The sequence below is a fragment of the Fukomys damarensis genome, unplaced genomic scaffold, assembly GCF_012274545.1.
Source record: "Fukomys damarensis isolate Sample0158 unplaced genomic scaffold, DMR_v1.0_HiC HiC_scaffold_11, whole genome shotgun sequence".
Classification (NCBI taxonomy): domain Eukaryota; kingdom Metazoa; phylum Chordata; class Mammalia; order Rodentia; family Bathyergidae; genus Fukomys; species Fukomys damarensis.
In genome coordinates, this window is record NW_022900923.1 from 14,814,301 (window position 1) to 14,827,329 (window position 13,029).

Here is a 13,029-nt window from a genome sequence, read left to right on the forward strand (position 1 = left end):
GCGCCCGCCGCCGCCGCCGCCCCCTCGGTGACCAGGAAGCTCTGCGCTGAACTCCGGCGCGAAAAACGTCTCCTCTATCTCCGGGACTTGAATCTCCACAGTGCAAATAGAATGCATGGACCCCTCGCGAGGAGCGCGTCCAGCGGGAGATGCACCCGCAACTTCAAAGCTCCAGGACCTGCAAAGAGAAAAGTTCAAACGATAAGAGGAACATTTCACACAGGGCGGAGGTGGGAGGGCCGCAGCCTGGGTCCAGTTTAGAAGTTCATAATACATTTGTCATGGCCGCTTACACACACACACACACACACACACACACACACACATCTGCCTGCTTTTTCCGAGCCCTTAATAAATATTTGTTGAATGAATGGGCTGTTGTGTTTCTTGAATAATTGATCCTGGAACACTCCCGTGCCCGAGCATATGGCTAAGGGAAGGTTACTGCGCCTGGCGCTGCGCTTGTGTTTCACAGACCCTGCTTCCCCAGGGGAGGACCTTAGCTGTCCTTTCCAAAGTTGGTTGATCAAACTTTTGGGGGACAGAAAAAAGGAGAGGTAAGGAAAGCAGAAAGTGCTGAGATTAGGGTTGATTAAAATGCTAATCTCCAAAATTCTGTGTGTTTACCATATAAATTAAACAGCATTTGTATTCAAAAGAGGTTTGGTGCTTAAACTATAACTCTGGGGAGGTCAAACTCATCAATATTAAACATGTCACTGTTGTGTTCCCGTACAAAAAGGAAAAGGACAAAAAGGAAACCAGTCCGCACAAAGACAAAATCGGATACTGTGCTGTTAACCACATTTTCCCAAGCAAGTCCTTCCAGGTACAGTTTGTCCACTACCAGGGCGTCCTCACCTTCTCGCCTTAATATTAATACAAATACTTTCTCTCATTGTACATTTTGTTATGATTTTAATCATTAAATTTACTTACCCATATTTTAAAAGTATTTTTAAACATCATTGGCACTGAAAAAAGCTCCAGTCAGTAAGCTAAAAGTGGCATTCATCAATAAATGTGACAAGCATTTATGTTAAAAGTTCATGTTAATTACTATGGAAACATGGAATAGCTATCCAACTCGGTAGTTTTTTTTTTTTTTCAGCTTTAATCGAGTTTATTGGTACATTTTAGGTATACAGTACAGTTACATTCATTGTTGGGATCTTGTACCTCTACATGACAAGTCTTGGTTCTCATTTTTTCCCCTTGTCCCTGCCCTCCCTTCACCCCCTCCTCCCCTCCCCATCTACAAACACTTTATTTCCATCTTTTCATTATCTCACATTTTTTCCAACTTGGTAGTTTTTAAAGCAAACCCAGACAAGGAGAAAGTTCTACAGATTCTGTAATGCAGTTTAAATGTGGTGAGCAAAAGTGTAGTCTCCCTTTGCCAGTTGTGACCCAACATTTTAAACCTCTCTTCTTAAGCATCTTTATGAAAAGGAAAAACTGGCCCTATAAGTCTTTGGTAGAAAGGCACAGGCAGCAATTATTAATAGTCTTTTAAAATTATGATCTTAAAAATACGTGTAACGTCAGGGGCTGGTAGCCAGCTATCCAGAGGTGACCCTTTTGAGTAAAGGATTTGGGGAAATCAACTTTAATAACTTTGCCAGGGTAATAACCCAGTCTCCAAGCAATTCCGGAGGACTTGAAAAGCCTTTGTCTCACCTCTTTCAGTGCATTGCTCTCCTTTCTCCTAGAATCCAGACTCCCCAGAGGGCACAATTTGCCTGTGGATATTAAAATTTTCTGCTTCTTTGAATGCTAAGACACTTTGAATCTTGATTCTTGCTCTTTAACAGAACAACTCTGATTCTGAGCTATTTATTTCCTTACTATTTTCTGTAATATATTCTGGAAGTTGAGGGGATAAGAGGGGAGGAGGGATTGGTGGTTTTTCACATCCATTGAATTGGAAACCACAGGTGGCAGTGGTACCAGCAGGTCACAGCTGACAAAGCCCACCCATAAGTGTGGCATCCAATGCAGGTAGACACACTCAGCCCAGGAATACTTAACATGTGCTCTCAGTTCAGAAAGACTCCGAGAATTTTCCATGTTCTTGTAGCAGCAAAAAGCAATATTTGAGCCCACAAATTTAGGTCCCAAATTCCTATAACAGCTCCACATCATTTGCTCTTTAGGGGACATGCGAATACTATAAAGGCAAACTGCAAAGATTTGCCAAAGAGTTCCTTGGTATTTAGGAATCGCAGAGATGCCCAGAATATGACCTAAGCTTAAGTCCACTTGACCAAGGGTGTCAGGGCTTGTGATGTAGCTTAATGGTAGGGCACATGCCTGGGTTTGGTTCTCAGCAGTGCACACACACACACACACACACACACACACACAACCATATCTGAGGTTGGAAAAATATATTTAACAGATACTTAGAGATGCCACCTCATACTCAGCCACTGCCTGTATGTCCAGATACAGACAAGAAATGGGCAAATGTGACCAGCCCCTGGGTTGAAAGATCTAGCTGGTGTAACTGTGGAAAAGTCTTCATTAGTAGCACCCAAAAAGGTCACAAAAAACTGTACATAAAACAAAATGCAGTTCTACCCATTTTCCAGCAGAGGAAATTGCATATGGACTTTAAACATAAAAGTAGTGGGCTGGGAGTATTACATGGTGATAGTATGTGTGCTCAGCATACACAAGGCCCTGAGTTGGATTCCCACAACTGTCCCCAAATAAATACATAAATAAAAAATAATACATGGAGTAAGTATAGGTTGGAAAACTTTAAACAAGTATTGAACTCTACTTCATAATATGTATGCTGCAAAGCTGTGATAAATGTACTAATCTCTGCAACTTACTCTAAAATGTATCAAAAACAAAATGCTTTAATGGCTGCATGGACAGTTATATGATAAAGCAAACCTAGGAAAATGTTAATTGTATCATTATGTGATGATATATATTATAGGATAAGAAGTTCAACTTTTATGTATGTTTGAAATTTTTTATACTTCAATATTGGAAAAGAAAGCAGGTTTCAAAAAATGTGTAAATTTCTTATCCTTTTTGTAATTAAAATTACATAATGGTTAGGATTCCGTAAACCCTAAATGTGTTCTGGGGTACAGCTTAGTGGTTCAGCACTTGCCCAGCGTGTGCAAGGCCAAGGCCCTACATCTCAAAAAACACAAAATAAAGTCAAATGTCTTTGATAAGTTGTCAGTTTTGTTTTGTTTTTGGTACCAGGTATCAAACTTGACTTCGTGCTTGCTTGCAAAGTAGGCGGTGGAACCACTGAGCTAAATCCCAGGCCTCGATAATGGTTTTTTGAGGGCTTTCATTGCTTTCCTGTTTTCTTGGCATCAGTAGAATGTTTTAGACTCGTTAATACAACAAATTTGTATTTTAATTATCCAACTCATCATCATCTTTGCAAAATGATCTTCCCTTAAAAAAGACAACTTTTCTGTCTTGGAAGCAATTTCCCAACTGCTGCCTGCATAATTTACCTCTTAGTCCTGACTGTTCTCCAGAACCCACTTCCTGGAAAACCCCTTGTCTCTAGCCACATCCGACACACCAGAAACTCAAACTCTCTTTTCTTACATATCAATTCCTCCTTTTTTTTTTTTAATAAATCAACACAATTACTTCGTTGCCCAATGGAGTTGTTACCGACTCCCTCCCCTCCCTCAGTGCCCAGAACCCACCACTGTAGCTGACTTCTCTGTTCTTCCTCCTTCGTGTCTCAGTGAACCATGTGTGTCTCCCCTTCCAAGGTCATGCCTGCTGGTTCCAACTCCCATCTGTTCTCCCCCATTACCATCAATACATCTCGACTAGGACTGACTTTGCTCTCTGGGGGACTTTGGCATTGTCTGGAGACATTTTTTGGTGTTGAAATGGAGAGGGGCAGCTGCTAAACAGCACACGGGACAGCGCCTCCCACACCACGAAGAATGGCCCAGCCAGAGGCCAGGAGGCTGTGGTTCAAACGCCTGCTTTGTGATGAAGCCCCTCCTGGCTGACAGTAACTATTTACTGAGCAACTGAAAAAATGAAGAAATCAAAATTATATCTCCCAGGATACCAACTAATCAGAAACATGAAGGCAGAACATAACAGGACACACAAGATTTCAAACAACTGTATCTCTAGTGCCTGATATCTTAAATGAGGAATTAACTATTTTCTAAGAAATCTGGAGTTCCATGAACCTACAATCTTTATAAATAGTCCAAATCCTTGAGTACTTGACAACATTATAGAAAGACCTTGCTCTTACCACCAATTTCCATAATTTAAAGACTGAATTCCTAGCACACTTGAGTTTTCTGCTTCCTGTTTTGCTGGAGGTTAAACCCCAACACTGGCACACCTCAGACCCCCACCCCAGCTCTCTTTTCTTTTTCCTTCATTGAACTCCTGAGCTGAGTCCCCAGTCCTTTTTTATTTATTTATTTTTTATTTTATTTTAAGACAGAGACTCACTACATTGCCAAGTTGCCCAGGCTGGCCTCAAACTTTCTCCATCTTCCTTCCTCAGCCTCCCAGAGTGCTGAGATTATAGGCATGTGCCACCACACCTGACTCTCAAAGGTAATAGTGCACCAACAAGTAATTAAGCAGCTTTCCATTTTTACCACCATCATTCATTTTATCATCAGTGTTGTGTTTGGAAATAAAATGTTTAGACAACAGAAAAAAATCAAATATCACTTTCTCAAGCAAGAGAGAATGCACTAAAAAACTGTTTTTCTATTAGAAAAGAGTCAAAGTAAGGGGAAAGAATTTTAGACCACTTAGGTTTCTTCCCGCTACAAATGGAACATTATCTCCTAACCTCTGGAAAATTCATCAGCTTTCTCTGAAAACCTCCCTGTTAATTAAGCATGCCTGCACTCTAGTTCAGATCTTAAATGTCCCCCAAGGGCCCAGCTGTTAAAGGAGTGGTTGGAGCCCATCTTGCTATTGGGAGGAAGGGGAACCTTGACAAGGCAGGGCCTAGTGGGAAGGTCTCCGGTCATAAGCAGTGTGACCTCTAAGGAGATTTGGGGATCCCAATCCCTTCCTCTTTCCTTTTCACATCTGGACTGTGAAATGAGTCATTTTACCATGTGCTCCAACCATGAAGTACTCTGCCTCACCCAAAAGCTGAAAAGCAACAGAAAACCTGTTAACAAAAGAACCAACCCTCCATGGGAAAAAAAAAAAATCTCCAAAACTGTGAGCCAAAATAAATCTTTCCTCTTTTTATTTATATTGTCATTATTGTTTTATTTTATAGTGGGCCCTTGGCTTACGAACTCAATTCATTCCTGAGGGCAGTTGTAACTCAAGTTGGTCATCTGAAGTCTCAGGCTCCTCTCCACAGCCTTCCAAGTCTCTCTCCTGTACACAGGCAGATCTCAGTGTCCCTAGAGAGACATTGGCCCAAGAAGGATTTCTCAATCAGCCCCATGCAGGAAAGGATGTTGTAGGGTTAAATCTGTATCTGAGACCATCTGGTAGCACAAGCAGTTGGCATTCGGGTCATAACTCAAAACTTTGTTTATAAGTTAAAACTAAAATCCCGGTTGTAACCCAAGTTGTTCATATGTCAGGCCAGTTGTAACTGAAAAGTCCACTATATTTTATTTGGTTTTTTGAGACAAATCTCATTGAATAATTCAGGCTGGCCTCAAACTCATGGTGATCTTCCTGCTTCAGCCTCCCTAGTGCTGGGATTATAGGAAGATGTCATGACCATGCCCACACTTTCCTCTTTTTAAATTGATGGTTTCTGGTATTTTGTTACAGTAACTAATACAATATGCTTTACTTTCAACACATTTTTTATTCACAACTGAGAAAGGAAAAATGAAACATTTATTTTGTTCTATGTCACAGAAATTCCTATAACACTAGAGTTCTAGTACTAAGTCTCTAGACATACCCATTTAAAGCAAAGCCAAATTCTTTCTACCAGAAACAATCCTGTTCTCTTGAGTTATCAAAACCTTTCAGAACTACATGCATGGAAAGCGCACTGAAAGAAATTTGGGTCATAATGTACCTTATTCAGGGGTAAGAAGCAACAAAACACATGCTAAAGGCAGAAACAAAAAGAAATTACTTGAGGAGGCCAATACTGGGCTTTAGAACAGCACTCTGCAGTAGGAATATAATGTAAACCTAAGGAGTAAAGCTGCAATGGAAAGGTAAAAAGAAAAAATAATTATAATAAAATATTTTATTTAGCAGTGTACAGTAGGAGGCAGGAGGCAAACTTGAGCCCAAGAATTTGGGGCCAAGTTGAACAGAGGCGATGCTGTGTATGTGTGTGTGTGTGTATGTGTGTGTGTAATGTAACCCAATATGTGCAAAATATAACTGGAAAAATCATTCCAAATTATTGATGAGATACTCTACATGATTTTTAAACTAAGTGTTTTACATCTGTGAATATGTTTATACTAAGAGCAATATTTCAATTCAGCTGAGCCATCCTTCAGCAGCCACATGTAGCTGATGGCTACTGTCACTATAACCTGAGCCTTCGCTTGTCAGAGTACTTATAATAATTTCTAGAAGAAGTAATGGTGAATCCAAACAGTTACTGAGTCTTAAAACTGCACTGTATATTTTGATGGACTTGAAATATATAAATGCACATATTAGAACACTATATGTTTTTATATGCACAAATAAATGTTTTGTCTTATTTTTATTAGCACATACTACCTATACAGAATAATGGGTTTCAGGCACATCTGTACATGCACATAACACTTTGATACCCTTCACCCTCCCCCACTTAACTGTCCTTTCCCCACCCTCTGACCTCCTTGGTCTTCTCTAATAATCTCTTTTGTACTTTTCTTTCATCTCTCTCTCTCTCTGTAATATTTTTTTCAGATTCCACATAAGAGAGAAAACATGAGATGTTTAATTCTGTCATATTTCATTTAGCATGATAATTTACAATTCCATCCATTTTCATGCAAAAGACATGATTTCATTCTTCCAGATGCCCATCAATAGGCGAAGGGATAAAGAAAACATGGCATATATACACAGTGGAATAAAATTTCATATTTTGCACAGTGGAGGAAACATTTACAATCTTTCTTTTTAACCATGCAGTTTAATAAAGATCTAATAAGAGTGAGTATTTGCTCTAGATAAGGCTTCCCACCACCAAAATAAAAAGTTCATGGAATAGGAGGGTCATTGGAAGGGAAAGAAGAAAAATGATTCTAACATAAATGTGGACAGAAGAGGGAAAATCATTTTCCAGAGAACACTTTGGTTTACGTAATCTTTCTCTATCTCAACTACTGAAATAAGGGCTTCTTTATTAATTGGCAAAAATTAAGCCTATTGCATAGATTTGCATTGAGCCAAGGACAGCACCTAGAATGTGTGCTTTTCAAGGCAGGTATTGGTCTGTCCATGAAATTCTTAAAGCGTGACAATGATCTTAATATGTGTGTGCACGTGTGTGACACACAAAAGTGCTTTTTTCTTGAATTCTAAACTTTAGTACTTTCTCTTAGCCTACGAAAGACAATCTGTATAATTATCATCATATTGAAAAAGACCAGGAAAAAGTGGAGAGAAAATAAATGTTTTCCTGAAGGAGCGTTAGCCTGCATGTCCATTATAAAACATGTACCTTAATCCTCTGCACTTCCACGAAGAAATTAAGAGGAACATGTTCTGATCAGAAACAAATCCAAAGGAGGCTTCAGACACATCTATCCTGGGAATTTCACTTGGGCAATTTATCCCCACCCCCACCCACCAACTCCAGGAAACACTGATCTTATTGCAACACAGAGCAGTACCTTTGCATCAGCTTTATATTCCTTAGAAAAGTGGAAAAGGACTAATGGGAGATTTGCTCCCACTTACCTATGCTGGAGCTTCAGCTGCATAAAGATAATCTCAGCATAAGACTGGCGAAAAGAAAGACTTTACCATCCATAATATGGTTGTGTTTCTCATCAGGGAAAAGAGATTGCTTCATTCGATAACTAGACTTTCATTCATCAGTACCTACAACACTGTAAATCCTTCCTCCCTCTCTTATTTGCAAGATTAAAAAAAAAAAAAAGCCGATTTGGAAGGCGGCCTTCCTGCTCAGGACCCAGCACTAAAGACCGCCGAAGTCTGTTAGTGGCTGAGTGCTCATCTAGTCCTCTAATGCTTCCTAGGCAAGGAGATGTGTTCCAGTAATTTCTTGTTCCAGTAATTTCTTCCTCTGCCCCACTGAAGCCCCTGGGACTTCATTCAAGGATGGTGTAAATACAAAGTTGAAAAATGACACTAAAAATGAGTGGTAACTTTAGGTTGTTTTTTTTTCAATGTTTATAATGTCCCTTTCTAAGCTGGGGGTGTAGCTCAGTAGTGCTTGCCTAATGTGTACATGAGGATCTGGATTTGAGTCCCAGCACCACAAATAAAATGCATCTTTCTTAGACGGTCTAGAGCTGCTGATCCTGGGGCCCCTGGGGAGAAAGGATCAGGGTATACTTGATTTTCTTCATCAAGAAATAACTTTAAGGGACCTCAAGCAATGATGGGTGAGAGGTCTTCCAACCACATCAAGCTGGGCTGCGAGACTGAGGTGACCAGGGTACTGCTTGAGCCCTTTGTACCCAGAAGCATGCCAGTCTTCAAGAATTGTAATTGTCACCCCCCCAAAGTGGCAACTCCCTTCAATTTTGAAAGATTTTAGGAGAGATGTTGCTTGAAACCTGACTTTTTTTTTTACTCCTGATTTAGTTCATAACTCATTGAGGTTTTGTTTGTTTGTTTGTTTGTTTGTTGAGGTACTAGGGAATGAACCCCAGAGATTTAAGTTTTTGGTCCTAAATCACCTAGGCAACTAACAATATGGTCATCATTGAAACCCACTTTCTCCTCACACCCTAAAACCTGAACTATATCCCAGCCCCTTTTTAATGTGTGTTTCGATTTGTTTTTTGAGACAGAGTCTCCCTAAGTTGCCTGAGTTGGGCTCAAACTTTTGATCTTCCAGCACCAGCTTTGCAGAGTGCTGGGATTGCAGCCCTGTATCACCAGGCCCCTCTCACTGAGATTCTTTAAGGACTAAGCACTAGGATAGCAGGGTTTATGTAGGAGGATCACAACAGACCTGTTCCCCCTCCGCGGGGAGCTTGCAGTGAAAATGGGAGCAGGTGAAAAGAGTCAGTGTACAAGTCAATAAATAAACACAGAACTATAAATTAAGGTCAAGGTATACAGTGCAGTTATATTCATCATTGGGATCTTGTACCCTTACATGACAGGTCTTGGTTCTCATTTTTTCCCCATTCCCCTGCCCTCCCTTCACCCCCTCCTCCCTTCCCTATTTATAAAGTCTTTGTTTCCATTTTTTCCTTTTCTCAGATTTTTTCTTTTCCCTTCTTTCCTTTCCCCTACCTACCCTTCCCACTTCCCCTACTCCTTTAGACTTTTTCTTCCTATTTCACATTACCCATTATTCACTTTTAGTTTTTCACACCAGAGAAACTATTCGGTATTTACACCTAAAATATACCAATAAACGATGAAAAAAATGTTCAACATAGTGCCATGAACTACATAAAACATGCAGCCATAGGGTTTGGTTGACATAAGGATGACAGAGCTGTGCAGAGGTACATCAGAAACCCATCAAAAACTTGAATGCAAAGTCATATCATTTAATATAGTGTGATGTTTACAGCACATTAAGTGAAAAAAATCCTGTTCTAAAAGTATTTGTAAGAAAGTGTCCCCCTTAAAATATATATGTATTAATGACAATTATCTCATTAGGATCTTATGTACTATTATAGTTTTTCACAAGAGAAATTGTTTGGTATTTACACATGTGTGACATTTATTTCATTTAGGAGTATATCCTCAGTATGTATCCATTTTCCTATGAATGAATCTAGTTTCTCATTCTTTATGGCTGAGTAGTATTCCATTTTACAGAAAAACCACATCTTCTTTATCCAGTTTCCAACTGATGGGCAAATGGAGGTGTGAAAAACTACAATAGTACATAAGATCCTAATGAGATAATTGACGATGTGAAATAGGAAGAAAAGGGCTAAAGGTGTGGGGAAAGTGGGAAGGGTAGGGGAAAGGTAATAAGGGAAAAGAAAAAATATGAGAAAATAAAAAAATAGAAATAAAGCATTTGTAAATGGAGAGGGGAGCAGGGGGTGAAGGGAGGGCAGGGACAAGGGGAAAAAATGAGAACCAAGACCTGTCATGTAAAGGTACAAGATCCCAATAATGAATATAATTGTACTGTATACCTAAAATGTACCAATAAACCCAATTTAAAAAATGACAGTTAATACACTATTTTATGAACTAATCATTTCTAGGTGGGTGGAATGATGGCTGTACTTTCATTTTCTCTTTTGTTTATTTGCTTTCACATTCCCTTAAAATGATTGTGTATTGCTTTGAAATAAAAACAAGCAATAAAATAAACTTCATTTTCAAATACACACACAAATTAAGATCAAGGGCTTGGAGCCTAGAACAGAAGCTCTAAGAAAGGAAATAATCTTTTTGTACTTTTTATTTTTTGGTATTGTGAATTGAGCCCAGAGGTCTGCACGTCCTCTATGTTCTCTAACCACTTGGGGCCTGGGATTTAGCTCCGTGGCGTTGCGTCTGCCTCGCAAGTGCAAGATCCTGAGTTCAAGCCCCACTACTGGGGAAAAAAGTCTGGCTAAACCACTGAGCTACACCCAGCCTGGGAATGAGCTGTTCTCAAGGGATGATCCAGGGTGGTCTCTCTGAGGAGCAGCTAGTCGTGATGAGAAACGGAGCAGAGAAGGAGTCAAGTAAGCAAGATATGTGGGAGAAAGCAAAGAGTTGAACAGAAGGAAAGTTGTGAATCAAGGTTAGGAAGTCATGTAGTTTATTGATAAGGGCAAATGATGAGGTAGTTCTATGCCTCAGAATCTACTTACCCCCCTCTCACAGCATTTAGATCCTAGGAAGTCCTTTAATATTTTATATTTCCATTTATCACCTATTTTTCAAGACAACAGAATAGAGTATTAATTATTTAATGCCTTTTAAGAACTATCTGAGCCTTGCAATTATTTATTCGTCTAGGGTTTGAGCCAAGCAATGGCGTGGAATGGGGAGAGCAGGGCTGAACGTAATCACTGCCGGACTGCAGAGGTGAGTCCTCTTCTCTTAGCTTTTCTCCTCCCCTGTGATTCTGATGATATCGTCTAGGCCTTTATGCTGTCTCCCCAAAGCCAGAGGAAAACACCTTTTTCAGGGACTTGGGCTGTAGCTCACTGACACAGTGCTAGCCTAGCACATGTGAGCCGCAGCATCACCGATACCAGAGAGTCCTGTTTTGATGATCTGCTACTGCTTCCCTCATCATTCAATATAACAAATTAAGATTTCCCCCACCCGAGTTCTTTCTTCATATAAATCCATGGTCCCTCCTTTCCTAGACAAATGCTCTATCACAGAGTTTCATCCCCAGTCCCCACTGGCCATTTTTAATGATACTTTTTCAAAATAGCTTATCAGACTTTAGGAGAACTGGCTTTAGAGAAAGTGGGTACAAATTTTGATAATGTTGTTAATTGGCTGGGTGATTTGGGGCCAAGCACTTCCTTTCTGTAAAGTTCAATCTTCCCACCTATAAAATAGGTGTATTACTGGCTACTTTATAAGGTCACTGCAAACATTTTAATGAGACAATGTGTGCAAATAGTCTAGCACATATTAGATGCTCAAGAAAGCTAGACAAAGGAAGTAAGAGCCAGTTATGTAACCCGAACATCAATAGCCCAGCTGCCATTAAAGCACAAAAGGCAGAATTAATTCACCAGCACTGGAGGAACTCACCAAGCACTAGGAGCTGCATACTCTCAGCTTTGTTGCTAGGTGTACTGAGTTGTTGCCTGCCAACAAAGGTCCTCTTCTTGGGCCGCTTCAGATGAGTGCCAAGTAAGAGCTTTTCTGATTGGTCTATAGTTGTCCAGCCTGTGAATGGTGGATTTCATCCAACACAGCCTCAGAGACGTGCGCTAGGAGAGACTGCTCCCTGAGTGAATGTACCCAGGACTCCTCACCAAAGACTTAGGCTGAACTCAGTATTTGGCCACTTCATGGGAGGAATTCATATCCAAAAATCTCCAGATACAGCAAAGGACCAGCATGAATCCATCTCAGGTACCCCAAATCTGGCTACATCTGTCAGGCTCCTCAAAATACATTTTATGGTATGATCCAGTAGAATAAATGAATGGTTTCATAAATTAACAAACCAAAGGTGGGACAGCCTTGCCATGGAATACTACATATCAACAAAAAAGGAAGTACCAATACATACTGCAGCATGCATAAACTCAAGGACTTTGCTGAGGGAAAAGAAGCAGGAAAAAAGTTCACAATCTTTCACGATTCTATTTACATGAAGTGTCCAGAAAAGGGAAATTTCTACAGCCAGAAAGAAGACTATTAGTTTCATGGGGCTGGGGTTCGGAATTGGAATGTGATTGTAAATGAGCATGAGTTTCTCATGAACAGGGCATGTCGAAATATTTTAAATGAGACTGTGGTCATGATCACACAACTCCATAAACATGCTAAAAATAATTTAATTAAAACAGGTGATAGAGTGAGAGTGTAGCTTAGTTGCAGAGAACTTGTCCAGCGTGTGTGAAGTTCTGTGTTCATTTCACCACACACACACACACACACACACACACACACACACACACACACCACAGGTGAGTTTACAGTTTGAAATTACTATTTTTACAAAACAGTCACTTTATAATGTTACTTTAAAAAGAAGAGTTTTAAGCCGGGCATGGTGGTACATGCCAGTAATTCCAGCTCTCAGGAGGCTGAGGCAGGAGGATCGGTCTCAACTACATAGTGAGACCCCGTCTAAAAGAGTTTTACATTGAGCCTCGGCTCAGGGGCAGTGATCTCCTGCTGAGAAATGGCTTAAATCCCATTGCTCCACAGCTTGGGTGTGGATTCCCAAATTCAACCATCTCTCGGGTTCGA

The 13,029-nt window shown here is 40.1% G+C and overlaps 1 protein-coding gene across 1 annotated transcript in view; it reads right to left on the reverse strand.

Moving 5' to 3' along the window:
• The window catches only part of Fmn2 (formin 2), a 312,905-nt gene extending 312,629 nt beyond the window's left edge, over positions 1–276 (reverse strand). Inside the window, exon 1 of the mRNA XM_033761961.1 lies at positions 5–276. Coding sequence (XP_033617852.1) covers positions 5–276 — 272 coding nt within the window. The remainder of the gene's footprint in view (positions 1–4) is intronic.
• Between the last annotated feature and the right edge of the window lie 12,753 nt (positions 277–13,029).